The 27,567-nt window shown below is 48.6% G+C and overlaps 1 protein-coding gene across 11 annotated transcripts in view; it reads right to left on the reverse strand.

Annotated features, from left to right (window-relative positions):
• FRMPD3 (FERM and PDZ domain containing 3) overlaps nucleotides 1-27,567 on the reverse strand; it is a 132,032-nt gene that overhangs the window by 31,622 nt on the left and 72,843 nt on the right. For 3 of the 11 annotated variants that reach the window (XM_067023375.1, XM_067023374.1, XM_067023383.1), the window contains 7 exons: nucleotides 26,108-26,262; nucleotides 23,015-23,117; nucleotides 19,471-19,516; nucleotides 9,436-9,540; nucleotides 6,603-6,710; nucleotides 3,694-3,825; nucleotides 1,846-1,965 (listed from right to left, as the gene is read on the reverse strand). In XM_067023375.1, the coding sequence (XP_066879476.1) occupies nucleotides 1,846-1,965; nucleotides 3,694-3,825; nucleotides 6,603-6,710; nucleotides 9,436-9,540; nucleotides 19,471-19,516; nucleotides 23,015-23,117; nucleotides 26,108-26,231 (738 nt within the window). In that variant the 5' untranslated portion in view covers nucleotides 26,232-26,262. Of the gene's footprint in view, nucleotides 1-1,845; nucleotides 1,966-3,693; nucleotides 3,826-6,602; nucleotides 6,711-9,435; nucleotides 9,541-19,470; nucleotides 19,517-23,014; nucleotides 23,118-23,754; nucleotides 23,893-26,107; nucleotides 26,263-27,567 lie in introns of those variants that run through there. The other 8 variants (XM_059050732.2, XM_067023379.1, XM_067023376.1 and 5 more) reach the window with 7 other exon arrangements.

A 27,567-nucleotide genomic window follows, 5' to 3' on the forward strand; every position in this document is an offset into this window, starting at 1 on the left:
TCTTAGATATGACATCATAAGCACAATCCATAAAAGAACAAATTGACAAATTGGACTTCATCAGAATTCAAACTTCTGCTCTGTGAAAGACACTGTTTGGAGACCGAAAAGACAAGTTAGAGACTGGGAGAAAATAATTGCAAATAACATACAAGTGACTTGTATCCAGAATACACAAATAACTCTCAAAACTCAATAATAAGTAAACAAACAACTCCAATTTAAAAAGTGGGCAAAAGATTTGAATAGACACTTCACCAAAAAAGCTGCATGATGACAAGGAGGCACATGAAAAGGTGTTCAACATCATCAGTCAACAGGGAAGTGCAAATGAAAACCAGAGTGAGATACTCCTGCATGCTATTAGAATGACGGAAATTTAAAAAATACTGCTAACATCAAGTGCTGATGAGGATGTGGAGAAACTGGGACTCTAACACACAGCTGGTGCTTCTATAAAATGGTACAGCCACCTTCGAAAACAGTATTGGAGTTTCTTCAAGAAATTAAAGAAAGATAGATCTACCGTATGATCAAGCCATTCCATTCTTAGGTATTTACCCAAGAGAAAAGAAAGCAGATGTCATACAAAGACTTGTACGTGAATGTTCATAGAAGTTTTATTTGTAGTAGCCAAAACATGGAGACAACCCAAATGTCCATCAGCAGGTGAACTGGTAAACAAATTTTTATACATCCATACCATAGAACACTACTCAACAATTAAAAGGAATGAACTACCGATACACACAACAACATGGGTGGACCTCAAAATCATTATGCTGAGTTGAAAGAAGTGAGATCCAAAATAAGTGTTCATACCATATGATTTCATTTGTATAAAACTGTAGAAAATGCAAACTAATCTACAGTGACAGAAGGCAGGTCAGTGGCTGCCTGGAGATGGAGTATGAATTACAAGGGAGCCTGGGGAGGCTTTTGGGGGTGTTGGATGTGTTTACTATCTTGAGCGTGGTGATGGTTTCATGGATATAAACATATGTCGAAACTTATCAAATTGCCATTTTAAATATGTGCAGTTTGCCGTGTGTCAATGAGACCTCACTAAAGCTGTTGAGTGTAAAAAAGGAATACAGCTGAACACATCCTCACAAAGGGGAGAGAGAGGGTGGACAGGGTCTTGTCACCAAATTCCAAACTATCTGAACTAAACATCCATCTCTGCACCCAGCAAACATCCACTTATCTTTCAAGGCTAAGAGCATGCATGTATCACTTCCTCTGTGAAGCGTGCGCTGTGCCCCTCCCGGGGAGAGTTGGCAAATTGCTTCCTGAGTGCCCCTACTGACATTGTACCCTGCCATCCTCACCGTGCCTGTCACACTGTCTTTATTTGTGCACATTATCTGCCTATGAGCTCTAGCGATCTAGGATAGTTCTCCGACGACCTTGATTGCCAGCACCTAGCACAGGGCCTGGCCCAGAGTAAGTGCTCAGCAAATGCTTCTGGATGAACTGAATTGGGAACCATCTCCTTAGTGGAGCTCAGGATTGGGGATTGGGGATTGGGACCTCCTGTTACTCAAATGCACTTGTTAAACCAGGGTATGCTGTGAAGATGCCAGAGTTACTGGGGTTGCTTCCTCCTGAAAACTGATAAGATCTGTCTAGCCAGACAGACAGGACTTGGAACCAGAGCCAGATCAGGTTGCCAGGCCAACCAACTTGACCATGGCCTACAGCGGTAGCAGAAAATGAGAGCCTTCAGAGCTACCTGAAGGTTGGAAAAACTTACATAGCGACTTCATTGTGATGGCAGAACAGCCTGCCAGCTTGTTTGTCCATTGGGTCTGTCTGTCTGTGTATCCCCAAGCCAGACTCTACCTGGATGTACAGGTACTCGAAAGCAGCAGGATCCCGACGCAGCAGCTCCACCGGGTCTTTGGGAAAGAAACTTATCCGGAAGAGGCATTTCATTCCATGATAGTGTGTCCGCTGCACTACCTGAATCCCAGGGGTTAGAGGTGGGAGGAAAAGAGAGCTGGGATCAATGGCTGGGTGCCAGGAGTCAGTTCAGCGGCTCTTCAAGGCAGGACCTGAGGCAAAGCTAGGGTGCTGTTTCCTATTCTGTCTTCTGCCCGGCTGATTGCAATTACCATTGGGGAAAGTGATGAGGAGCTAAGTCTTTTCTGCTCTTCTGACCCAAAGTGACTAGTATTTTCAAACCACTTATCCACGACTTGGCCTTTATCAACAACCTAAGGCCCAGGACTTGAGGTAGGAAGCAAGGGCTCCTGGCAACTTCTCTGATTCTTCTTGCTGTGGGGCTAAATGCCTTTGCCTTGCAGAGGGGCTCAGCCTCAAGCAAAGGAAGTTGCTTATGAGAAACCAAATCAAAGACTTAAAATCCCATTTGGAGGTGTAGCTGAAACAAGCTGGCAATACGCCAGTAACTGCTGAAGCTAGAATGGGTAATGAGGGTTCATTATCCAATTCCTTCTACTTTGGTGTATATTTGAGATTTTTTTGTAATAAAAATGCTTAAAAATCCCATTTGGAACAAGAGACCAGTTGGATCCACAAGGCCCCTTGAGGGGCGGGGAGGCGCTCAGGCCTCCCTCCAGGCAGGACACCCACCTTTCCTTCACAGGTGGGAACCTGTGGGTCTCTGGACTGCATCTGGCTGAGAGCTAAACTTGAAGAATTCTTCTTTCCTAAATCCTTTCATTTTTGTGTGTCTGATTTCAGCTTTTGTTTCACTTCCTTTAGACATTTCTTCCCAGCCGTCCCTCTCCAACTCCTTCCCTCCCTCCCTGGGAATATTTTTTTTTTTTTTAAGCAACTGAGAAATTATTTATTTATTTGGCCACACCATGAGGCATGTGGGATCTTAGTTCCCTGACCGGGGATTGAACCCCCATCCCCTGTATTGGAGGCACGGAGTCTCAACGACTGGACCACCAGGGAAGAAAGTCCCCACTCCCTGGGAACACTGATTGGCCCTGGTTGCCTCTCTTACTCTTCATGGTGCATCACCACTGGTGAAATACTATCCAGCAATCCTGGATTTCCTTGGCCTTTTTCCAGAGGCTGGGAAGATAGGACACTTTCTCCTACTCTACTTTGGAACTTGACACGGTGACATGCTGTCCATGCTTGGTCCCACTCAGCCCGTTCCCAGCCCACATGTGTCCTAGCCTCAGGGGTCCCACTAGACTCCACTCGCTGACCCTTCCATATTACAGCCTTCACCTGAAGATAAAGTTTCCCCTCGCAGGACGAAAAGTCTAGCAGAGCCTCCAGGAGACAGTGGAGTTGACACTGCTCAATTCAGTCTTGCACGCAGTAAATCACCACCCCATGCTTTCCCCACTAGTGACCGCCAAGACTAACAACTGTCATGCCTTTCCTAGGTCACAAGAGACATTTTACAGAGTTTTTTTTGGCTGTGCTGTGTGGCTTGTGGGATCTTAGCTCTCCAACCAGGGACTGAACCCAGGCCCTTGGCAGTGAAAGCACAGAGTCCTAACCACTGGACCTCCAGGGAATTCCCAAGAGACATTTTAAAAGGCCTCTGTGGGTGGGTCATAAAGATCTCGATTGAGAATTGGGACTTCTGGGAGCTGGCTGAGCATATCATGATGAATTCTCCAGAAAGAGAGTATCTGGTGGCCTCTTCTCTACTAAAGGCTATTTGCAAAGCTATCAGGCCAGAACAAAGGAGTTACTTACATAAGCCAGGGGCTGCTTGTCCTGGAGAAGCAGGAACTTGTGGTTCTGTTCTGGCCCGGCATACTCAAGGACAAGGGCAAAGTGCTCAATGTACCTCAGGGAAAGCCGGTCCTGTAATGTCACCATGACATCCTGTGAAGACAAAAGAGCCTTGAGAGAGAGATCCCTTCCAGCTCTAAGATACTCTAAGCACCCAAAATGGGAGAAGGGGACTGAACATCAAGAAAGATAGTCCTGGGGAGAAGGCTGAGGCTGGGAAAGTGGGCCAGACAGAGACACTGGCCTTTATGGTAGCCTAGGCACGGTGCTCCAGGATGAGGAGAATAACCCAGGAGTGCTGTTCAGAGGCCTGGGACCTGGGGAACACCACAGGTGCAGGGGGTGGAGGGAGGTGTTTCTGAACTTGGCCGGGCCAGACATATGGCAAAAGAAGGTCATGGCCCTCCCTCCCCCTCTCTCTCCTTTCGTTCAACAAATTGTCTCCTGAATGTGTCCTAACTGCCAGGCACTGTGTTGGTTCTTCCCTCAGCTTCTCACATAAGTCAGAGTGTTCACTCTGGTCTGTCCGGCAACTCTTTACTTAGGAATTAACAAAAGCCAAAGCCACAATTACATGATTAAAAAGTAGACGATTTCTGGATTCATAACCTAAATTGAATGACTGGAGCTACTGGCAAAATGTTCATCTTTTTGATTTAGCTGGCTTTTAGAGACGATCAATTTAGCAACTTGAAAAATGCATCCACGCAAAGGAACAATGTCATGTGTTTTATGTACAGTCATGAATTTGACTACTTCTGTACTCTGTCTGCTCTGCTGCCCTACTTTTAATATCAGGGTGTCTGGAAGCAGATCCATGGGGGCTGCCCACATGTCAGTTTTGAGACTTCTACCATTCATTTGCTATGACTTCAGCATACACCGGCCTCCAGCGTGTGTGTTCGTAGAATCAGCATCGCTCACCAGCCGAAGGCCGGAAAGAAGCAGGCTTGGGAATGCGAAGCTCCCTTCCAGCCAGGGTTGCCAAACAAGCCCCTCAGTGAACATTGACAGCCGTTTAGCTATTCAGATGTTAGGCTGGAAATTGGTGGGTACTTGAGAATATCTCTTTGTATTATCCAAGTAGTCACAGAGGTGCCAGTGTTGCTGAAGTGCTGGCAGGGAGAGATGAGATTTTTCTCTGCAGTTCGGCTGCTTTGGGACTGTGGACAGCCAAGCTGGTGACTGCCAACCAGTGTTACACGTCTAACAGCTCCCATGCCAGGCTGTCAATTCACCCAGGTACCTCTCTGGGACAAGCAGCCTGGCAGCCTCTGTCCAAGTTCCAATGAACAGCCAGTGCACCCTCCCTGAAGTCATGGTAAGGTCACAAGCCAGGGGACGCTGCTGTCCTGGAAGGCTGGGGCTACCTGAAAGCACTAACGGCGGTGACATTGTGAGGTGGGAGGACGCTCAGAGGAGCCTCCACGGGGAAAGAGAGGAGTAAATGCTCCAGTGTGGAAACAGATCGACAACAGACATACCGGTCCATGATTTAACACAAAGGAGGATTCTGACACAGAGAGATACCCACATCTGGAGGAGGGGAACTTGGACACCCCTGGGTGGCCTAGTTTCAATGTCCCTCCCATAGATGGAAAACTTCAATAGTCAAGAGACCATTCTGGGGTACCCTAAGGAGTGTGTTTTGGTCCTAAATCCCCTGGGGGACCCACCCAGGTCTAAGCCTTCCAAAGAAACTCTCTGTTCAATCAACATGGGTTAGACCCAGGCTTTTGCAACTCGGGCGCTACTGGCACTTTGGACAGGACAATTCATCATTCGGGGACTGTCCCATTCCTTTCAGGACATTTAGCATCTCTGACCCTGAGACACTAAAATGCCAGTAGTATGCCAAACCATGGGAATGACCCCAAATACCCTCAGACATTCCCAAAAACTACCTGGGAGGGGGCAGTGCCAACCCTGGCTGAGAACCGCTGGCAAGGCCAATTCTGAACACCTGATAACTCCTCTTAGGGAAAGTTTCCTGGCCCAAGGCTTGCTTTATTTATAGGGTTGTCTTAGCCCCAGCAGGGGCACCTCAGGATATTCGTGGGCCAAGGTGGGTTTTCTGGGTAGGCAGCACTGATTGCATGGAAACATTCATCCTGGGGATGGCATTCTCTTTCTGGAGAGAATCCAGAAGAAGCAGGGGCAGATATTTCTATCCCAGAGCAGAGCTGAACCTGGGGGTTAATGGTACATCGCCTCTCCTCCTCAGGACTAAGGGCATAACTATAACTTCTAGATGCCCGGCTGAGCCATTAAGAATCAGAGCTCATTAATTGCTCTTCCTGTGAAAGGAATAGCCAAAGGGACTGTTGGTGGACTTTTGAAATCTTGGTTCAGTGCTTAAGAGCTGGTTGGTATTTAAAAAGCAAGCCATGGCTAATCTCCTGAGAGATGGTTTGTTGATTTCTGTGTGTAAACTTGCGTAGGTGTTATTGTATCAATTTAAATCACTTTTGCTTTATAAATGGTTTAGTGATCTTCACACTCCTTAGCTCCTAAGAGTCTTGAAGGATGCAGTGTAACACGGACATGAAACAGTTAGCAGATGTGTGCACACACGCATGTGTACACGCATGTACATGCGTGCACGCACCCCCCCACACACACACAAACAGTCGCTAGCACACAGTTGGGCATTCAACTTTCCCTCACCACAGTCATCCGAGGACTGTATGTTTCTGCAACAGGGTGCTCCCAGAAGCAGGAGTTCAAAGACCAAGACCACCTCGCTCTGGTAGCAAGCGGCTTGATGCAGACTCTGAGGAACCCAAGGACCAGCAGTGGTGTGTGCTCCAGAGGAGAGCGCCTCCTAAGAGAGGACAACACCAATCCAGGAGAGGAGACCCTGTGGGTACCTTAACAGTGGTCCGGCCATCAAACGTGAACGACTTGATCTGCCCATTTTCTAAGAAAACCTTCAGGACGTTGGGGATGAGGAGAAGAGCTTCTTTCTTCATCATCTTCTGTGAACAGGCAGGGAAAGGACAAGGGGGGGGGACTCATTTAGAAGGAGGAGGGAAGCCAGAGGAAGGGCACGGAAAGGAAGAGAAAGGAGTGAGTGAAGGAGACAGGGAGCCAAAGGTATGGAAGGACAGAGATACAGAGGAAAGAACCCATCAATGATAATGTTATGTGGAGACCACAACCAAATTCTCCAAGAAGACACTGGGCCATATCCAAAGCTCACCCTTTATTCGATCTCAGCACATCCACAGTCTACTGTGGCTCAAAGCTCCACGGCTCAGAGGGGGCTTGGCCCATAGCGACCACCCACACTCTGAAGGGCTGATGGAAGACCTTAGGAGCCTGCCTCACTCACCTGCTCCTATCTCCTGACTCCTGCCTTTCCACCTTCCTAGACGAGGTGAATTGGATTTTGATTTTAAAGGAGGTGGCAGGTGTGGACTATTAGAGAGGCCAAACAACAACAGTCCAGATCTAGGGACTGTCACAGACTAAAGTATGAAAACATAAGCAAGTCCTCCTGGGTCAGGGTGTGGTAGGAGGAGCGGGGGTGGTGCTATTGTGACATCAGATCATTTCGTGATGGAGTCAAGCCACAGTGGGGAGTGATGGGATCTCAAGTTGGAAAAGTGACTCCCTGGTTCTCTCCCTGATCCCGAGACGCCTAGCTCCCGGCCAAGCCCAGAGGCCCCGACTCCCAGGCTGACGATGCTCAGCAGTGGCTGGTTTTATTTAGCACACTGGGTTGGACTCAGATAATTACTTAATTGATTTTGCTTAAAAATAGAGTTGGCAAGGAACACCCACAGGATTTATTTTTGCTCTGGCTGCTTAATAAAGCCCTGGGACACCAAGAGAAAGGGATGATAGGGTAGCTGGGAGTCACCTGGGACTGGACTCCCCTGGGACCTTACCAGTGGTGCAGCTATTACGGTCCACACTGGGATGGTGATGGGGGGGTGTATTGTGACATCATTTCCTGAGCACAGCGCGAGTGAGAAGGTTGATCCCCGTGTCTCTCCCAGACAAGAGCCTCCACCATGCTTGGTGGCCTGTCCAGGAGCGACAGAGTAATCCTGGGGGGGCTTCCAGCTACTCTGGGGCATTTATGTGCAGACTTGTCTGCAGTGGGGGTGGCTTCTGCCTGTGGCTAGATGTGACATGTGGAGAGGGGAATCATGTTGGAGGAAGGGGAGTGGGGAAGGGAGAGGAAGAGAGAGGGAGAAAGGAGGAAAAAGGAGGGAAAGAAGAGGAGGGGGAGGAGGGGAGGGATTCTTCACTGGGTGGCCTGGCCTCGGTGGGTTACTCGGTGATGCCGAGACGGGATAGGTTGCACCTATCTGTACTCTCCAAATTCAAGCCTCACTTCCTCTGGGTGTTCAAGGGCTCAGGACACAAATGTCCCCTGAGTGACCTGGACCTCAGGATCTGCTTTACTCTGATGCACAAGGACTCCAAACTGTTCCCTCTCCTCTCTGCTCACTGGCCCCTGCTTCTCTTCAACCTCTTCTTCTGTGACTGACACGGAGCCCAGCCACCAATTATTCCAACGGCTTAGCCAATGGGGCCCAGTTGTCACTTGGGCTTCACAGCCTTCCTTGAACAGGGATGGAGGAGGGCCTAGGTGGAGTTTGGGTATGAGAGTCAGGGAAATGGAGACGGAAGACACCTCTGTCCTCTATCCATCCCTTCGTCTGGGTGGCTCTGCCTCAAAGAACTATAGGGGTGCCTGGTGCCCCACTGATTTCTCCACTCAGACTGGGCCTCCTAGTTTGTCTCAGCTGCAGCTGTTCCTCACTACAGAAGTGCCATGGGCCTCCCGAGAGCCCAGCCCAGGACAGCCTGTAAAAGCACACAGCGCCTGTTAGCTCCAGCTGTCCTTCCCTCACCCACCCCCCGCCATGGGATATCACCAACTTCTGCGGATTCCTAGAGGACTTGGAGTTATCATCCATGGCCGCTTAATACACATCTTTCTGTGCTCCACCCACCTCTTCTCATTTGCTTATCTGGAACAGATGGCTCAGTTCATGTTAACCCCACAAAGCAGTGAGAAAGAGTGGGCTGGCCATGACCCCCCAGATTGGCTGCTGCATGGCATGGGCGGTCAAGCATCACCTGCTCCTGGAAATCATACCACCCTGCGGTGGATTCTATACTGTCTCAGTCTGAGCCACTTGTACTCCCAACATCACTGACAGGTATCCAGAGGCAGGGAACAGGCATTTATTTTGCATCTCTTGTAATGCTGGAAACACAGCCGGTGCCTAATAAAAGCTCTGTGACTTAATGAGTCTATATCATTTCCCCCAGGCTGCTTCACCCTTCATTGCACAGTCTTCTCCAATTGAGACCTGGAGCTGTGGGATCACTTCAACGTGAAGAGAGCTCAATGTCACCGCATCTTCAGAAAACCGCTATTTCCTTCCTTCAAGTAGCCAAACGATGTTTATGGATCACTGTGCTAGAGATGGAAATTTCTTGAAGCACCGTGAGGATTCTGAGTGTATCGATACATATTCCTTCTCCCCACAATGCCCAGGGCTTCTCTGGACGCCACACACCCCTCACTCAATACCCACCCAGAGCCCCGAGGTCCCCCCCTCCAACCCCTTCATAATGCTATCTAGGAGCAGTAGATGAGCAACTGGCCCAGAGCGAGGCCTCGACGGCCAGGCTGACTCTGGCCAAGGGCCGAGGGGAGGAGGCTGAAGCTGCACTTACTGCATCTGTTTCTCCGGTTGCCACCTGCTCAGAAAATCGGACCTTCACAGGATTGGATCTCAGCTTGGCCTTCTTCGAAGCACTGATGAAGGCAGATTTGGGGGACTGGAAAAAGAACAGAGAGGGCTGGTGAGTTCTCCATCCCTGGGAAAACCTGACCTTGGCTGCATGGGACTTAAGATGTCTCCGTATGGGTACCCTTTGCCTTGCTGATCAATAAATAAGTATTGATTAATAATAAGCCAATAAATAAGTATTGATTCCCTACTAGGTGCAAGGCAATGTGCTAAGTGCTTCCTTAGGTGATTGATATGTTCTGTGTAAGCTGGGCATGAATCGAATTTGAGTAAGTTGAATCCCATTATTAATGTTCTAGGCCTAGGGGAGTTTGCAAAAATTCTTTGTAATAACAAGCACTGAAGTTTTTATATATTTGACTTCCTTAATGTGAGATATACCTAAATGGTGGTTTTTATTACATCTGAATATGAACATCGCAAAGGATTTACAGAAATAATCTTATTCACTTCAAAGATATGCCCTGCCCCTAGGATGGAGGCTCATAGAAAATATTATTTTAGATGTGGAAGAAAGGAGGTCTAGCCCTCCAAAAGGATTTCTCCACAATTTTTACACTATTTGGGAATAGATGCATTAGGGATTTTACCCAGGTGTCCTGGCTTCCTAGTTCTGGGCTCTCCACTACTTTGTTCATCCTATTCTATAAGAAATGCTCAATCAGCTAGGCTCTCCAGTTTTCGAAAACTCAGCAGGACGCATGGTTAGCAAATGCTGGAAACTAAGTCTCTCCTGGGTAGACCATGGATTTGAGGAAATGCAGGAGTCCTGGTGAGGGGCCCCCTCATGTCTTTGGGGGCATTTATTAATCCGTGTGACAAATTTAGGGAGGGCCCACTCTGTGCCAGGCACAGTTCTAGGTGATGAGGGATCCAGCAGTGAACAAGATGGGCAAAACTCCCTGGCCTCAAGGAGCGCCCATCCTAGCAGGGACAGACAGACAGACAATAAACACAGAAATATCTCTTAGGTAGCAAATAAGGACACGAGGACAAATCGAGCAGAGTGAGGGACTACAGCAGAGACTGAGGCCATGAGGGTGGGGAGTGGCCGGGGTGTTATTTTATTTTATTTTATTTATTTATTTATTCATTTTTTTTTTCCGGTACGTGGGCCTCTCACTGCTGTGGCCTCTCCCGTTGCGGAGCACAGGCTCCGGACGCGCAGGCCCAGCGGCCATGGCTCACGGGCCCAGCCGCTCCGCGGCACGTGGGATCTTCCCGGACCGGGGCACGAACCTACGTCCCCTGCATTGGCAGGTGGACTCTCAACCACTGCGCCACCAGGGAAGCCCCGGGGTGTTATTTTAGATGGGACGGTCAGGGAAGACCTCTTCCAGGAGGTGACATTTAAGCAGAGGCCTGAAGGAAGTGAGGTTGAGACCGCCATGAAGATATCTGGAGCAGGAGCCTTCCAGGAAGAAAGAATAAGAAAGTCTCTGAGGTGGGAGAAGGACTGGGGTGCGTGGGGAACAGCCAGGAAGCCCAGTGTGGCCAGAGCGGAATGACTGAGCGGGCAGCCGGAGAGGAGTCTGGGGGCTGGATCACGTAGGGCCTTGTAAGCCATGTCGGGAACTTTGGATTTTGCTCCACCGGAGGGTTTTGAGCAGACAGGGTCTGACTTGCACTTAAAACGGATGCCTCTGTCTGCTGCGTGGAAAATAGTACACGAGGGTGGCAGCCAGAGGAGGGAGACCCATTTGGAGTCTACTGCAGGAATACAGTTTAAAATATGATGGAGGCTTGGGCCAGGATGGTAATAATGGCGCTATGATCCCAAGTGAGTGGATTCTGGCTAGATTCTGAGGACAGAACCAAGATGCTATGTTGATGGACTGGTTGTGGGAGGTGAGAAAGAGGGGTCAGCTGGAAGAATGGAGATGCCATTTACTGAGATGAGGAAGGGGGAAATCAGGTTTGGGGCTCCTTCAAACTGTCTCCCCTACCTGCCTTGCCATGGAGCCTGCGAGCCCTACAATCAAGCATTCCTTTGTGTTAAGGCCCTGAAGGGTCCCCACCAGCTGCGAAGGCAATACATTAAGCTATTTTCTGCCATTAACGCTGCGGTTGGGATTCATTTACTAGATCAGCCACAGGAGGGCAGGGCCCTAAGATAAAGACACACCAGCAACAAACGTCCTCGTCAGCTCTTGGGCCCTGGTCCCAGCTGTGTTCTCTTCTGGAGCCAACAGTCTCACTCCTCACAGAGGGCAGACTGCAGAAAGCCACTGAGTCCAGCAGAAGGTCAGGCAGTGCGTCTCAGTGCTGGCTAGAGGGCTGAAACACCGGAGGGAGGAGCTTTAAAAAAAAACCCCGGGGTTTAAAAATTTTTTTAATTCCTGGGGATGGGGCCCAGGTATTGGTATCTTTTTAAGCTTCCGATGATTTCAAAATGCAGCTAAGGTTGGGAACCATTGAGCTAAAGGAACCCTAGACTTCTCATCCTGAGCCACAGAGACAATTTGTTGGCAGCAGGCAATATAGCACAAGGAAATCCAGGGCTGGAGATCACTGCAGAAAGTGATTACAGTATTGATTGTTCATGGAAGTCGAGAAATGTCTTTGTGTTGCACAGCTTGGCGCTCAAATCTTGGGTGGAGGCTGTGGGCTGCAGCAGGAGCAAAGGGAGGGGGCAAGATAGAAGGATCCGTACTTCTGTTCAGGCAGCTCTGCTTGACTCCATCTCCACAGTGGTCACATTTCCACCGGAGGTGCCAGACACGAGGTAGGTGAACTCTGTTCTACCTGACAGCCACCCTCTCTTTTCTCTGTGATCATCTGTCATCGAATGCCCTCATGCACAGTGAGGAATGAGGCATCTCTAGAGACCTGAATGGGCCATTTAGTCCACCTTTCATTTTTACATAAGAAACGGAGGCCAGGGAAGAGGATACCGTTTACTCAATGCATCAAAATAACTGAGTAGTGGAGCAAAAAACAGAACCCAGATTTTCTGAGTCTTGGATTAGCCATCATCCCCCACAGTGGACTGAAGCTGGAAGTCCATTCCTGGTCTTTCGGTCACTGGTCTGGTTCTACCTTGGTCCTAGTGAATGGATTTGAACAAATGAAGAACCCTAACTGGTACCCTCTTATGTGTCACGTATGGAGAGGGGACAGCCTCCTTGCTATCCTCAAGAATTATAGTCATTTCCAATGTCTGTTGTACAGCTGTTTTCAGCTTGTTTGTGCCTCACTCCTCATTGACCCTTGTCCTGTTGGTTTCTAAGACTCCATCCTATTCTCGGTCTTCAGCCTCGATCACTGATGGTGACTCACTCGTTGCCAGCTGGTCTCTACTACATGTCATGGAGTCATGTCTAGCTTCATGCTTTGACACAGGTGACGCCTACCTTGCAGTGTGACTTGAGGGGCTCTCAAAGGTCGCCCTGTCCCAAAGCATCTTCGAAGTGCAAATATGGGGCCTGAAGTTCTTGATACTAGAGTCGCTCATTTGAATTAAAGTATTGAGAATTGGGAAGGCCCTGGTCAACATTCAAATGTGGTACCTAGAAGGAGTAATGAACCCACTTCAGGGGCAAGCAGATTATGGGCCTGTGTGGGCCAGCTCCTGCCCACCACATATTTTAGTAAATAAAGCTTTACTGGAACACAGCCATTCTCTTCATTTATGCATTGCCTATGGCTGCTTTTGTGCTACCGTGTATGGCCTACAAAGCCTAAAGTATTTACTATATGGCCCTTTACAGAAGAAATGCACAGAGTCCTGCACTAACTCATTAGCATGCACTCACCCACTATGTCTAAAACTTACCTGATGATAAGAATCACTGAGAAATGCTCATTAGAACAGAGATTTCTAGGCCTATGCCGGATTTCAAAGGTCAGAATCTCTTGAGAGGGTAGTGCCCAGGAATCGTTAGAAATGTCCTAACACACTAAGCATAGACTGAGTACCTTAAAGTTGGGACATCTGAGCTCCTGACTGACCCCATTTTTCCTCCAAGCAGCCTGGCGTCTCATTTTGCAATGGGCACCCTTTCTGGCTGAAATGAATTTGGGCCTGAAACACGGGACTAGAATTGCTAAGTACCTCCGGGGCCATTGCAAGCCCCTTGAAGTAAATATGAAGCCAGCGGCTCCGTGGAATAAGCAACAGAAGTGAGAGACTGCCTTTTCCCTCAGGACTGAATTAAGCAGCTGGTGATTCTTTGACCATGTTTTAATTTGGTGTCTCTATTAGTACAGATTTCAGGGTTGTGTTCACTTATACCTTGGCCAAAGACAGGTATACGGCCAAACGTTTCAGTGTATGATAGGGCCGCACTTTGATAATTGTGAAAGGATTTTAAGAACATGGAGCTCAGGTTCCTGAAGCTTTGACAGCCTCCTGATTTCCCTTTCTGCTGCCTCATTTTCTTTGACACCTGAGCCTACTTATAAGCAATTCCCATAGCAACCACTGTGGGAGCCGGAGACAATGGAAGGCCATCCTGGTGTCAGGGGCCCACTGATAAGGGACCCAGGGGTCTTTCCTTCTTGCATTCAGGACAGCCTAGAGGGGAACATGTCCTCTCCCCGGCTTCCAAGGTCCCCCACAAACCACACATAACCCTCACTCCCCATCTATCGCCTAGTTGGGTGTTCTGCCCACAGCTCCCCGGACACATGGGGCTTCTTCTCACTTCTGTGCCTACCTCATGCTATCTCTTCACCATCCCCACCCTTCAGGGCCCCCAGCATCCCTTTCGCTCAGCTAAATGCCACCTCTAAAACCAGCTCAAACTCTACCTTGGTCCTGAACCCTTCCCCAACCTTGCTATTCCCCTCCCTGGATTTCCTGCAATACTCCTTGTGAATCCACACCACCATTGCTCATCTCCCTAACCAGGCTGTAAAAGAGATGACATTTTATATTGCTGTGTCTTCCCCTAGCACCAAGCGCAGAGTAGGCACAGAATAGAAGGCAGTAGTTGATTGCTAGGGTTAATATCAAATTACTTCATCAATTCAGCAGATAGGGTTTGAGTACCTACTCTCTGCCAAGCAGTATACTGAAGAAGCTCTGTGGAAACTAATTCTTCTGCGGTGGTTCCCATTATTTTAGCTGTTTTTCTGGACAGGTGGTTCCAAGCAGAGGGGACTGAGACTCTTTGCATACAGGCTAAGTTTTCAAAACCACAAAAGTAGGGTTTCATTTGAAGGGACTGTCTGCTTGCTTTGCCAGGGCTATTCTAAGTCACAAGCCAGTACTTTATTTTAAAAATATTTATTGGGCTTCCCTGGTGGCGCAGTGGTTGAGAGTCTGCTTGCTGATGCAGGGGACACGGGTTCGTGCCCCGGTCCAGGAGGATCCCACATGCTGCGGAGCGGCTGGGCCCGTGAGCCATGGCCACCGAGCCTGTGCGTCCAGAGCCTGTGCTCCGCAATGGGAGAGGCCAAAGCAGTGAGCAGCCCATATACCGCAAAAAAATTGTTTTAAATATATAAATATTTATTGAGGGCATACGATGTGACAAGGTCTAAGGGTACCAAAATGAATACATATTCAGTCAATCATGGGGAATAGTTGGTCACTCAAAGATTAAAGAACACTGTTAAATATATAGAGACTTAATAAGTGGCTATCTATGCAGTATGGTTTGAGGGCCCCTGGGAAAGGATCCCTATGACTGCCCAAAATACTCCCCAATGATCTGCCATGGTAACAGTCACTCCTTTAAAAGGAAAATGCCATCAGAAAGACACTACACATTAGACCGTGTACCCTGGCTACATATCAGAATCATTTGGGGAGAGTTTTCAAAAGATCAGTACCTGGGCTCCATCCCCAGAGCTTCTAATTCAGTTGGTCCAAGGCTAGAGCCCAAGGATCAATATGTTTTAAGAGCTTCTCAGGAGGTTCAAATGTATAACCAGTAGAGAACCACTGTATTAGACCATTATCAGCCACAGACTGTAGCAGTGGCAGGGGCCTTAAAGACTGTCTGGTTCAATGTTTCCCAAATTCTACTGAGCATCAGAATTACTTGTGGCTCTTATTAAAAAAGTACAGATTCTTGGGCTACAACCTGGACCTATCAGGAGATTTTCTTCTGGAGACTGTCAAGCTTGAACATGAGAGTCTGGTAAGAGGCACCCATGAGATGCCAAGTGCTACCATGTTCTGTGATGTAGCTGTAACAGTGAACATGCGCTGGGTGTCTTCAAGAAGCTTTCACTTTAGCGCGAGAGAAGATTCTCTCGGTTGATTTCTGCTATTCATAGTTGTGTGAGCACTGAACTAATGAATACTGAACAGTTGTTCCTAGGGGAAATGTGTGTGTGTGTGTGTGTGTGTGTGTGTGTGTGTGTGTGTGTAGCTCACACAGACTATAATCTTAAATTCTAAAAACAACTCATCCTGGTAGATTCAATTTTCTTTATTTCACCAGGAGAAAATGGGGTTCTGAAGTGTTGTGACTTGCCTGAAGCTGCCCCGTTAACAGAGTTGGCATTCAAACCCCATCCAACTGTCCCCAGAGCTGGAGCTTCCTGAAATACATTGCACTGCCCCCTACCATCTCCATCCTCTGGACCACTCTGCATGATAGCTAAAACAAGAAGACAGAGCATTGTCTTGTTTGACCTCAGCTGGGAATGTGCATTAGGAGACTCAAAATTTTCACGCTGTGCGCATGTCAGCAAATGACCAGGAAACTGCCGTGAGTACGGATTTTGGGGTCACAAATAAATTTTAGGCAGTGGACGAATCTGCAAATACGGAATCTGTGAATACTGAGGATCGACTGTACGGGTATGCAAGGCTGACATTTGGTTGGGATGCACTGGTATGGCCATACCTGTTGTAAAACATTGAGGGATTCTCTCTCACTGATTGGTAAGTAGTCAGTGCCCTAAGCTTCCTGGGTGCCACCTGACCTCTCCCCTGGGACCTCTTTATAAACTATCAACTAAAGGGTTAACACCTGGCACAGTTAGGCGGCCTGCAAGACTATGCTCCAGCGCCTGTGGCTGGCTTACATTTTGATTGGAAGGCCCCTCCTGTACAGGTTAGTAATTGTTTTACCTATCACTCCTGTGTATATGTGCTCACCCACTTTTCAATGTTTCTAGGGTTTAGAGAGCACAAGGCCAAGAACTAGAATGTAAGCTCTCTGAGAGTAGGAACCATGTCTGTCCTGTGCACTGCCACATTCCCAGCCTGGAAGAGTGCCTAGAATAGTAAGCATTCAGTAAATGTTTGGTGAACAAATGAATGAACTAGAAACTCTCACTGAGGTTAGTCAGGCAAAGGTGTTTGGAAGACGTAAGTCTCAAGCCAGGTCTTCAAGGAAACAGCCATGTGTTAGAAGAGATGTGGACTAGGACAAGGACAGAAGTCTGCAGGGCAGTGAGAACTAAGAAATGTACAAAGGAGAGACGGAAAGCAGCCTGGCCATGGCAAAGAGGCCATGGGGTGGGCGGTGGGGGCATAAGAACTGGGGGACAAAGGGGTGTTGGGGGTACTAGGATGAGAGTTGAGACAGAGATGCGGGGGGGGGGGTGTTAGGCCCTTCATTCTGCACCTAAGTTTGGACACTTGAGTTTAGTTTAGTTTTAGTTTAGGTTGCTGGAAGTTGGATTTCTTTCATTCCGCCAACAAATACTTATTGAGTGCCTATTCTATGCCAGGTGCTGTTCCAGGCACTGGGGATACAGCAGTGAACCACAGCCTCTACCCTCATGGAGCTTACATTCTATTAAGGGAGATAGACAATAAATACCTATAAGTATAATATTTCATGGGAATGTAAACTGATACAACCACTCTGGAAAGTAGCCTGGCAGTTTCTTAATAAATTAAACATACATTTAATATATGACTGAACATTCACACTTTGGGGCATTTGTCCCAAAGGAATGAAAACTTAATACTCACACACACAAAAACCTGTACATGAATGTTTATAGCAGCTTTCACTGGGCTAGCCAAAGTCTGGAAGCAACCCCAATGTCCTTCAGTGGGTGGATGACCAAACAGTGGTACATCTATACCATGGAATACTATTCAGCAATAAAAAGGAGCAAACTATTAATACAAGCAATGGCTTGGATGAATCTCAAGGGCATTGTGCTGAGTGAAAAAAGCCAACCACCAAAGGTTACATACTCTACGATTCCATTTATATAATATTCTTGAAATGATGAAATTATAGAAATGGAAAAAAGACTAGTGGTTGACAGGGATTGAGGGTGGTGAGTAGGGGCACCATTAAAGGGCAACATGAGGGATCCTTTCAGTGATAGAACTGTCCAGTATCTTGACTGTGTTGATACATGAAGCCACATATGTGATAGAGTGACACTGAAACTTACACACACATTGTACTGACATCAGTGCCCCAGTTCTGATATGGTACTGTAGGTATGTAACATGTAACCACTGGGAGAAACATGGTAAAGGATGTCACTGTACTAGCTTTGCAACTTCCTGTGAATCCTCAATAATTTCAAAACGAAAAGTTAAAAAATATAATATTTCAGCTCTGTTGGGAAAATTAAGCAGTATCAGGAGATAGTGGCAGGTAGATTCTATCTTAAAAAGGATAGTCCAGGAAGGCTTCTACAAGGAAGTGACATTTGAGGAGACCTGACTAACAAAAGTAACCCACAATGGGTCTCTGATCAGAGAGGTAAATTCCAACCACGCCACAAGCATCATTTTTGGGGGGAACTGGTAGCCATTTTCATGGCAGGTGATTGGGGAGTGAGGGCTGACTGCCCACTGCCCACTAGGCAACTAATCATGTGCAGTAAGGTGGGGAGGGAGGGGCCGATTGGTAACACCCACTGAGGGGTGGAGCTTGCAAGCCCCGAGACAGGAGAATTGTAATTGAGAAAGGCCTAAATACCAGAAAGCATGTGTGTGTGCGCACACACACGTGTGTGTTTGTGTGTGTGGTTCACATTAACACAGAAGATGGCTGGAGGCCATGAGGAGAGGCAGTAAATGCCAGAGTTTGATTTGAACCCCATCTTCCAGACTCGTGAGCCCATGCCTTGCATCTATGCACTGCCCCTTGCTTTGCACAGAAATGTCATCTCTCTCTGGATAATCTTTCCCTCCATCTGTGCCTGGGAAATCCTGCCCCATCTCTCAAGGTAGAGCTCAGGTGCAACCTCCTCTGTGAAGTCTCCCCTGATTTCATGTCTCCCATCCCCAACAGATGTGACCTCCCCTGTGGCTATGGGATGGGGTTGGGACATAAGTGCTGGGGTGCAGGGTAGAGTTGGGGACACCGGAAAGGGACAACTAGGCTGGAGGTGGAAGGAGGGCTCTGGGTTTTGCATGCAGAAGTTTTGCACTTGGGTTTGTGAATCTGAGTTAAGGTGACTATAAGGATGTGACCTAGCAGTGGACACGGTGCCTTCTGATTTCAACCTTTGAGAAGAAGGGTCTGGGGACTTTCACCTTTAATAAACAGTCCTGGTGACTATTAGGAGCAGGCACGTCCAGGGAACACTGTTCTAGTCTAAATCCCTGAATTTACAGATGACGTAACAGGTTCAGGAAAGGGAACTAACTCACGCAAGGTCACATAGCCAGTTAGTGACTGAACCTGGACAAAGATGAACCTGTTTGTCCAACTGTACCTCCCCAGCGAATTTGCAGTAAATCCCCCAAAACAGTGCTGTGTCTCACATATTGTAGGCCATTTAGTATACACCTGTGTGAATGAATGAATAAGATTAGCACCCACCGTCTGCAAGGATTAAGGGAATCGGACACTGGACAGGGCAATTTTGATGGGGCACAGCAAAAAGGAGGTAGAAAATACGTCTGGAACTGGGACAGTGGTGGGGCAGCTTAAGTGGGGCAAAGCAGAAAGCACAAGGCAGAACAAAGCACTGTGTAGTCTCTCTCCTCCCCTTCTCCCATGGCTATAACTTTCCAATATGGGGATACTCTTGTCTCAGTCAGGAGGAAGGGCGGATGGCAAAGAGGCTCACTCACCTGATGAGTGTGCAGAACTGTAAGAACGATGAATTCCTTAGCGCTCCTACAGAAAGAGGGAACAGGAGAGTAGTGTATCATGCACTGGGTACTCATCTAGCACAAGAAGCAACACCAGAATTCTCCCCTGGGCTGCATTCAGGTATATAGATTAGGACAGAGGGCAATCTAAATATGTGCATGGCTGCCTTGCCTGCCATCATTTGTGGCGGCTGACACACACCATACATATAGGTTCACACAGGCGTCTGAAGATGGTATTACCATGATCTCTGGGGTTGTCATTTTTTAGGTCTTTTAAAATATTCCTTCTCACATTCTCTCTGTAGAAATCCTCAAACCCTAGGAGTCATTTTATCTATAGGCTAAAAAGTTCTCAAGGAGGGCTTCCCTGGTGGCGCAGTGGTTGAGAATCCGCCTGCCGATGCAGGGGACACGGGTTCGTGCCCCGGTCCGGGAGGATCCCACATGCCGCGGAGCGGCTGGGCCCGTGAGCCATGGCCGCTGAGCCTGCGCATCCGGAGCCTGTGCTCCGCAACGGGAGAGGCCACAACAGTGAGAGGCCCGCGTACTACCAAAAAAAAAAAAAAAAAAAAAAAAGTTCTCAAGGAAATCTAAAGACCTGAATTATGGAACTCAAAGGGAGCACAGTCAGAGTCCTGGGAAACGTGTACCATGATTATTGGCAATTTGGTATTTAAGCAAGAGGAGAAACTGAAAGGAAAAACCCAAAGGAGGTCATTTGGTCATCATGACTCATACTCAGCAGATTTGTTTTAATTGAAGGACCAAAAAAATGAGAGCCAGGGAGCAACAGATGGAAGGCAAGACTCTCCAGACAGCAAATATTCAAAAGGATGAAGAATTTGAAACTCTTCAGACAAGAATTATGCCAATGATCGAACAAGCTGTGAGGTATGAAAATTCTCTTCCAGGAATACATAATCCTTTAAAAGAACCAAAGGAATGGAAAGAGTTCGCCTTGAAGGAGCTTCCCCTCTCTTTGTTGGCCTTTTTCAAATGTTTCTGGGAACAAAGGTGTTCAGGAAGCAAAGTCAAGATGCCCTTGGACCATTTCCCATATTCAATGAGGCAGAGTCCAGGGATGAATCATCTGCAGGGTCTGGGAAGCTCCCAGGGGAAGGAAGGAGTTGTATTCCAGGGAAAACACCATAGAAAATCCTGTCTCTTGACCAGGGCAGGTGCCTAGTGTAAATCGGATTATGTGACTCCTGTGCTCTGGCCCCTGCCACGTCTCCCCATGTCATGTAGAACAAAGCCAAAGTCCTTGCAGTAGCTACAACTCTCCCCCTTCTTTACCCCACTCCACATGCTGGCTTCTCCCCTGTTCCCCAGACACACCAGACACACTCCTGCTTTAGGGCCTTTACACTGGGTTCTTCTTGCCTTCTCTAACATCCTCATTTCCTTCAAGTCTTTTTTTGCTTGTTTTTTGGCGACGCTGCGTGGCATGCAGGATCTTAGGATCAAACTTGTGCAGTGGAAGCATGGAGTCCTAACCAGTAGACCGCCAGGGAAGTCCCCAAGTCTTTCTTCAAATGTCACCTCCTCATTGAGGCCGACACTGGCCGTGCTATTTAAAGTTGCACTCTGCACCCCTGTGCCCAGCATTCCTGATCTTCTTTATCCTGACCCCCTTTCTATTCTTCAATAACATTCATCAACTTCTAGTATACTGTACAATACTTATTTATCATGTTTATTGCTTATGGTGTGTCTCCTTCCACTAGAATGTAAACTCCAACGGGCAAGGATTTTCATCTAGCTTATTCACTGCTGTATATTTAGTGCCTAGAACAATGCCTGATGCACAGTAGATACTCGTTATGATAAATATTTACTGAATGAATGAATGATCTGCTAGCCCCTGAGGTTATCAAGTGAGTGAGTTCTGCCTTGACCCAGAAAATGCTCTGGGCTCCCTCACAAAATCAGGCTACCTTGTTCTGGGGTGCAAAGATATCCACTAGAAGCAAAGCAAAGACTTCCGAGGGGTCAGCCTGAAAGAACGCCAGCATATCTGATGGGATTGAAAGAACTCACCCCATATTGGTGTGGTGGTGGAGTGTGAAGGGTGAAGGGTGGAGAGTGGGGGAATGCAATGGACAAACTGAACTTGGAGAAGAGACAAACTAAGGGTCATCAGGGACCGGACACATTCCAAGATATTAAGCTGGAGGGGAAGCATGTCAAGGAAGACCTGCTCTGGACTTCAGGAGGGAACATTGCAAACCCCTCCAGAGCTAGCAAGCGGGTACCGCTCCTCTGCCTTTGAAGGGGAGGGAGGGGGTCTGGAGGCAGGTGGGCTTTGGGAGAAAAAGAAAGGCAAGTGGGATGGAAACACTCCAAATCAAGAAGGGTTGAGGAGACGGATGCAGAGATGGAACAGACTACAGCAGGCAGAGAGGGAGAGCGGGAGGGCGGGCACAGGGTTCCATTTGAGGGGAGACAGCCCAGGTCCTCCAAACTGAGGTCAGCCCGTGGAATCTAGAGCCATCGTCTCTACCATCTCATTCCTTCTCAACACGTGTATGCAAGGGGGTGTGGGGGTGCTGTGTGTGCATGTGGTAGGCATGTGGGAGTGCCTACGGTACGTGCGTGTGTGTGTGTGAGCAGGCATGTTTGTAGCGCACAGTGTGTGTGTGTGGTATGTGGTGTGTGTGTGTGGTGCCATGTTTTGTGTCTGTGTGCGTATGGTGTGCAGGTGGGTGTGTGTGTAGTATGTGGTATGCATGGTGTGTATGTATGTGGTATGTGGTGGCATGGTGTGTGTGGGGAGGTATGTAGTGGCACGGTGTGTGTGTGTGTGTGTGTGTGTGTGTGTGTGTGTGTGGTATGTGGTGGCTTGGTGTGTACAGAGGTAAAGGAGAGGAAAAGTCAATGTGATTACTCCACGGACAGAGGGTGGTGGTCCTGCTAACACCCCTTTCTCTCTCTCACCTGACCCCATCTGGGGAGGGCACTAAGGGGTCACAGACACTGTGAGCAAAATCCACAATGGCAGCTTCCCTCCTTCAACTCACTGGCCAGGGATTTGGATTTTCTTCTTGGGTTTTTTTGTGGGGGGTTGGGAAACAGTGACTTGCTCACATCGTACTTATCTCAGAATGTCCTTTGAATGGCTTGTTTGGTTCTCACTGCTCACTCGGTGTATCTCATTGGTCATTCATTGTTCTCACTGGTGCCTCATTTGTTCTCATTGGTCACTTACTGCACAGCAAGTTGAAAGCCAAAGGGCATATGGGTAAGGGGAGTAGTTGGGTGGAGGGAGGTGAGGTGAGCTCTGGCAGGAGGCCATCCAGTGATGTCAGCGGTGATGTCTGTTCACATCACTGGACGAGGCTAAGCCAGAGTGTGTGAGGGCCCTTGGGCCCCGGATGTCCTGGGTAGCCAGGAACCCTGGTTCGGGCTGCCCTTCCTGGCAGGGCTCCTCTCTCAGGGCCAGGGAGAGCTGTGGCAGCCATAGCTATGCCACTGGTGGGCTGGGGAGGGCTGTACTCAGCTCTTGCCAAGGCCCTATTACCTGATGAGTTCTATGAACCTCTCCCTGGGGGCTTCGCTCACGTCCTCCTCATTAATAGCCACAATCTGGTCACCAGCCAGGAGCTTGTCCTCAGAGGGGCCTCCTGCAGAGGAGAGGAGACAGGCGTGAGGGTTGGGAAAGCGCAGGTCTGGGTGGGAGGGAGTTGACACTGCCTGAGGGAGCTGACGTGGGTGCAGGGGACACTGCGGGCCGAGTGGTGCCAGTGGCAGGGCCGCTGTTTGAGGCCCGGGCCACTGCTGCCTGTGGTGGATGGAGGGTAGAGGACTGGAGAAAGAGATTGGAGTGGCCCTCCTTTGGCTGGGAGTGGTGTGGTAGCAAAGGCCTGGTGCTCAGACGAGGTTCATAAGTGCTTCCTGGCTTGGGTCTAGAGGGGAGCACAAACTTCCATTTCACCAGGAGGGATCTGCTTGGGCACAGAGAATGGCTTCCAGACTACTGGAGGGGCTACAGGTGATGGGAGGGGGTGAGGAGTCTTCTTACTTGAACAGTATCCAAACTCACTGGTCTGGAAGGATATAGGCACTCACTTGCCTGGAGACAGGGGGATGGACTAAAAGACCTGAAGGGTTTATTTTCTTTTACCTCTGAGACATGCTACTCTCCAAGAAATGAGAGGAACAAGGCATAGACCCTAAATCATGAACACTTGGAAATTTCCTTTCCCACCTTCCCATCTCTACTGTCAAGGGTTAGAAAGCAGACCTGCCTGAGGGCCTTACCTTCCTGGTTGGGGTGAAGGGTGGGTTTGAGGGCTGCCCCGGGCTATGCTGCTCCTGGTGTTTAGCAAAGACCTTCTTGGAGGAAAGCTTTTTAGAGATTCAGGGAGAATGACAAGTTGGCCCCAGCTTAACTCAAACCTGAAAAGAGATGTTTAACGACATGCCTCTCTCAAACCAGCTTGGACGCTTATTGGGATCCACTCAAAAGGGCCAGATCCCAACTATTCCTCTTCTACAAAGAAGTGTGCTGTGCAAATTCCACAAACATGAACAATAACAAGGCCACTGTGTCACTTGAGCACAGCTCGGTGGCTCTGGAGAGTGGGGCCTGTGTGCTAAGGGTGGCTCAGCCAGCAGGCCCAGTCTCCTGACAGCACAGTGACTTCAGAAATGGGGAGCATGGTGGTGAAGAGTCCACTCTTTGCAGCCAGCCAGCCAGGCCCGGACTCTTAACCTCATATCTGCAATTCACTAGTTGTGGACGAGACATTTAATCTCTCTGAATCTCTCTTTCCTCATCTGTGAAATGGAAAAATAACATCATAAGAATGTTGGGAGGATAAATGGGATGATGAATGTATAGCACTTAAAACAGCTGATTGATGTTGGTAAGAGTTCAATAAATGGTAGTTATCACATCCTCCAAGGGACAATTCCTTCAACTCATTTCATTCCTCGTATCTACTTCTGCCAGTTACGCCAATCTTTTAGGTAGAAGCCACTCTACCTATTCCCTCCCTCCCTTCTTTCCTTCCTTCCTCCCTTCCTTCCATCCATCCATCCCTCCTTCCTTCCTTTTAATGGAGGAGGTCCTCATGGAACTCAATCTCCATCACAAGCCTTGGCTCTCTGATGGCAGTAGTAAGCTCAGTTTACTACTATTTTCACAGAATGCTTTGTTGGCTTGTTCAACCATAACTGTCCCTCTATAGGATGCGTCTTATCTTTTCTTGTGCTCTCAAAAACAAGTTCTCTGCAATCAGCCTGCCAGCCCTGTGGCCTCCTGTGGTCTCCCCTGTGGCTTTCCTTCTCTCCACTTCTCCAACCCCTTCTTCTACATTCTCATACCACCTGCAGCAACCCTATGAATTCTGTCTCCTCTGAAGTTAAACCAGGGGCTCCTGGTGGTCTGTTCCTGTTTTATCTGGGTCCCTCTTTCCCAGGACAAATTTGATTTCTGATCAGAGAGACTCAAAAACCTTTTGCCAAACTGCATGACTGACTCGGGAGCCTTAGGTCAGCCATGAACTCTTGTACTGAATTGTTTTTTTACTTTATGCCCTCTAGTTGAAGAGCGAGCTTACAAAAATCTTTTTCTTTCCCTTGGAGGATTGCAAAATTCATCAAATTTCTGCTAGACCAGTTTGTACTCTGGCTGCTCCTCTTGACTGAGCGAGAAACTGTTGTAAACATCTAAAGCCTCAGGCCCAGCAAGTCAGGAATAGAGCTCCTTTCCGTCTGTCTTTTCTGTCAATGCCTAGCAAGATTCAGAACAAAACAGTGCTCAGGCCCTTTCCCCTTTCATTCATGACAGCAGGCTTTTACAGTTCTGGTGGGGTTCTCACTTGGTCCACCCCGCACGGTCCCATTCAAGCCCTGGTCCCATTCAAGCCCTGCTCCCCCCGCATGGCATCACACAGGCTTAAGTGCAAATCCCAGCTCTGCTGCTTCCTAGCAGAGTGACCCTGGACAAGTCATTTCTCTTCCTCAGTTTCCTCATTTGTAAAATAGGAATGGTATTACTTACCTTGTGGGCGCAGCTGTGAGGATTGAACAAGATGATGTGAAGCACACAGTAGTACCTACATCAATGGTAGGTGTTGTATTGCCACTATGGCATTCAGAGATTTCACTCTCCTCTCCCACCTATGGTCTACATCCTGACTCCAGTCTTTAATGGATGACCTATTTCATGAACGTGTACTAGTCTCCAGAGCCTGATGGTTAGATTCTTGGGGACAGGAAGTCTGTCTTGTATTTCCCTATAACCCTTCCGGGCTTAGAGTAGGCGATCAATACATATTTGTTGAATTGAATCGGATGAGTTTTCCTCATCCAAGGCAGTATGGCTCTCCTATGAAGGTTCCGTGCAAAGGGAAGTTGTATTAAGACCCAGACCCTACTAAACCGTCAACTACAGCCTCTGTCCAGAGCCCAAGCAGCCTCGGTGGTGTGTGGGGGTAAGTCTTAAAAGCCCAGCCCCCTCACACAGTTACTGGTTGGCAAGTCTTCACCCACTCTTCATGAGTTCCTTGGCAACACAGTATACTCAGGCGCTCTGCTCTTTGGGGCGATGTGTGGGTGTTGGGGGGGTAGGAGCCAGGGCCACAGGGACACTCTGAGGGACACCTACCTGGCCTCACAGATCGCACCACCACAGGCCTCTCACTGCCGGCCACGAAGCCAAAGCCATATATAGGGTCCCGGTGAATGGTCACTTGTCGCAGCGTCTCTGCTGGCAGCTGCACACATTCCATATCATTTGCGCTCTCTTCCTGTATCACATGACTGAGGGGAAGGGGAAGATGGGAGCAAAACGAGACGCAAAGGCAACTAAGCCTCAGAAGCAGCTGGGAGGGACGCCAATAAGGGTGCTGGCCATGGCACCAAGGAGTTCACGCACATCGCTTCCTACATCCTCTGGCACCAGCAGAAGTGATGACTGCCTCATATTTCAGACTGCAGAAAGAGTCTAGAAAGGAGAAGCCACTTGTCTACAGGGCCAGGGCCAACAGAGGAAATTGGCGTCATGGAGCCTGACATTAGAGTCAGTCCTAAAAGGAACTAACAGCTAGTTAGTTCAAAAGGTTATCACCCATTGAACTGGCTATTAACTCCCTAAGAGAAACCAGACCCTTGAGGGAAGGGACCACAAAACAGGCAAGGAAGTGGGGAAGCAATGTGAAGTCATTTCAGAATGTGGAGCACCTTCACGAAGTCCTTGTGTAATTTTTTTTTTTTTTTTTTTTTTGCGGTATGCGGGCCTCTCACTGTTGTGGCCTCTCCCGCTGCGGAGCACAGGCTCCGGACGCGCAGGCCCGGCGGCCGTGGCTCACGGGCTTAGTTGCTCCGCGGCACGTGGGATCTTCCCGGACCAGGGCACGAACCCGTGTCCCCTGCATCGGCAGGCGGACTCTCAACCACTGCGCCACCAGGGAAGCCCTCCTTGTGTAATTTTAAATTTTAATGTCCTTTAGGTTATATATAAAAATAAACTATTGAGATGCCATATGTAAACGAACGGGCTCACGTGGAGGACCAGCACCGATACAACTGTGCATAACGCCAGCTTATTTCAGTTACTGGGATAGCTGGAGGGCGGCTCCCGTGGGCAAGAAGGAGAGCTGCTCCTGTGGCTGCCGGAAGACCCGAACCCAGACGAGCTGGGAGAGGAGAAATCACTGCCTCAGTCCTCGGGAGAGATTATAGATAGCACTCCGGATGCTGACAGCACAACTTACTGAAGCTTAGGAATTACACTAGGACTTTATAGAGGGTCTACAGCAAGGGCCAGGGTGAAGCATCCTGCAGGCAAGGATGGGTCTGAGCTCACTATTTGAATCAAGAGTCCTAAGGAGTGAGGGCGTGGGGGACCCCGGGCTTTGTGAAGGCACTGTGTGCAGGGGCAAGGGAAGCGGCAAAAAGGGGAATGAATGGCCGGCAGGCAGAATAGGGCAGGTGGAGGTAGAAGAGAGCGGACCAGAGCCAAGAGGCCCAGAGCCTCAGCCCCCTGAATTGGCCTAATAAAAGAGATTGAGTTTCCTAGCCTAAGTGTGTGTATTCTCAAAAATTAAGGTTCCAGGCAGTGAGTGC

Source organism: Kogia breviceps, chromosome X, assembly GCF_026419965.1.
Source record: "Kogia breviceps isolate mKogBre1 chromosome X, mKogBre1 haplotype 1, whole genome shotgun sequence".
Taxonomy (NCBI): Eukaryota; Metazoa; Chordata; class Mammalia; order Artiodactyla; family Physeteridae; genus Kogia; species Kogia breviceps.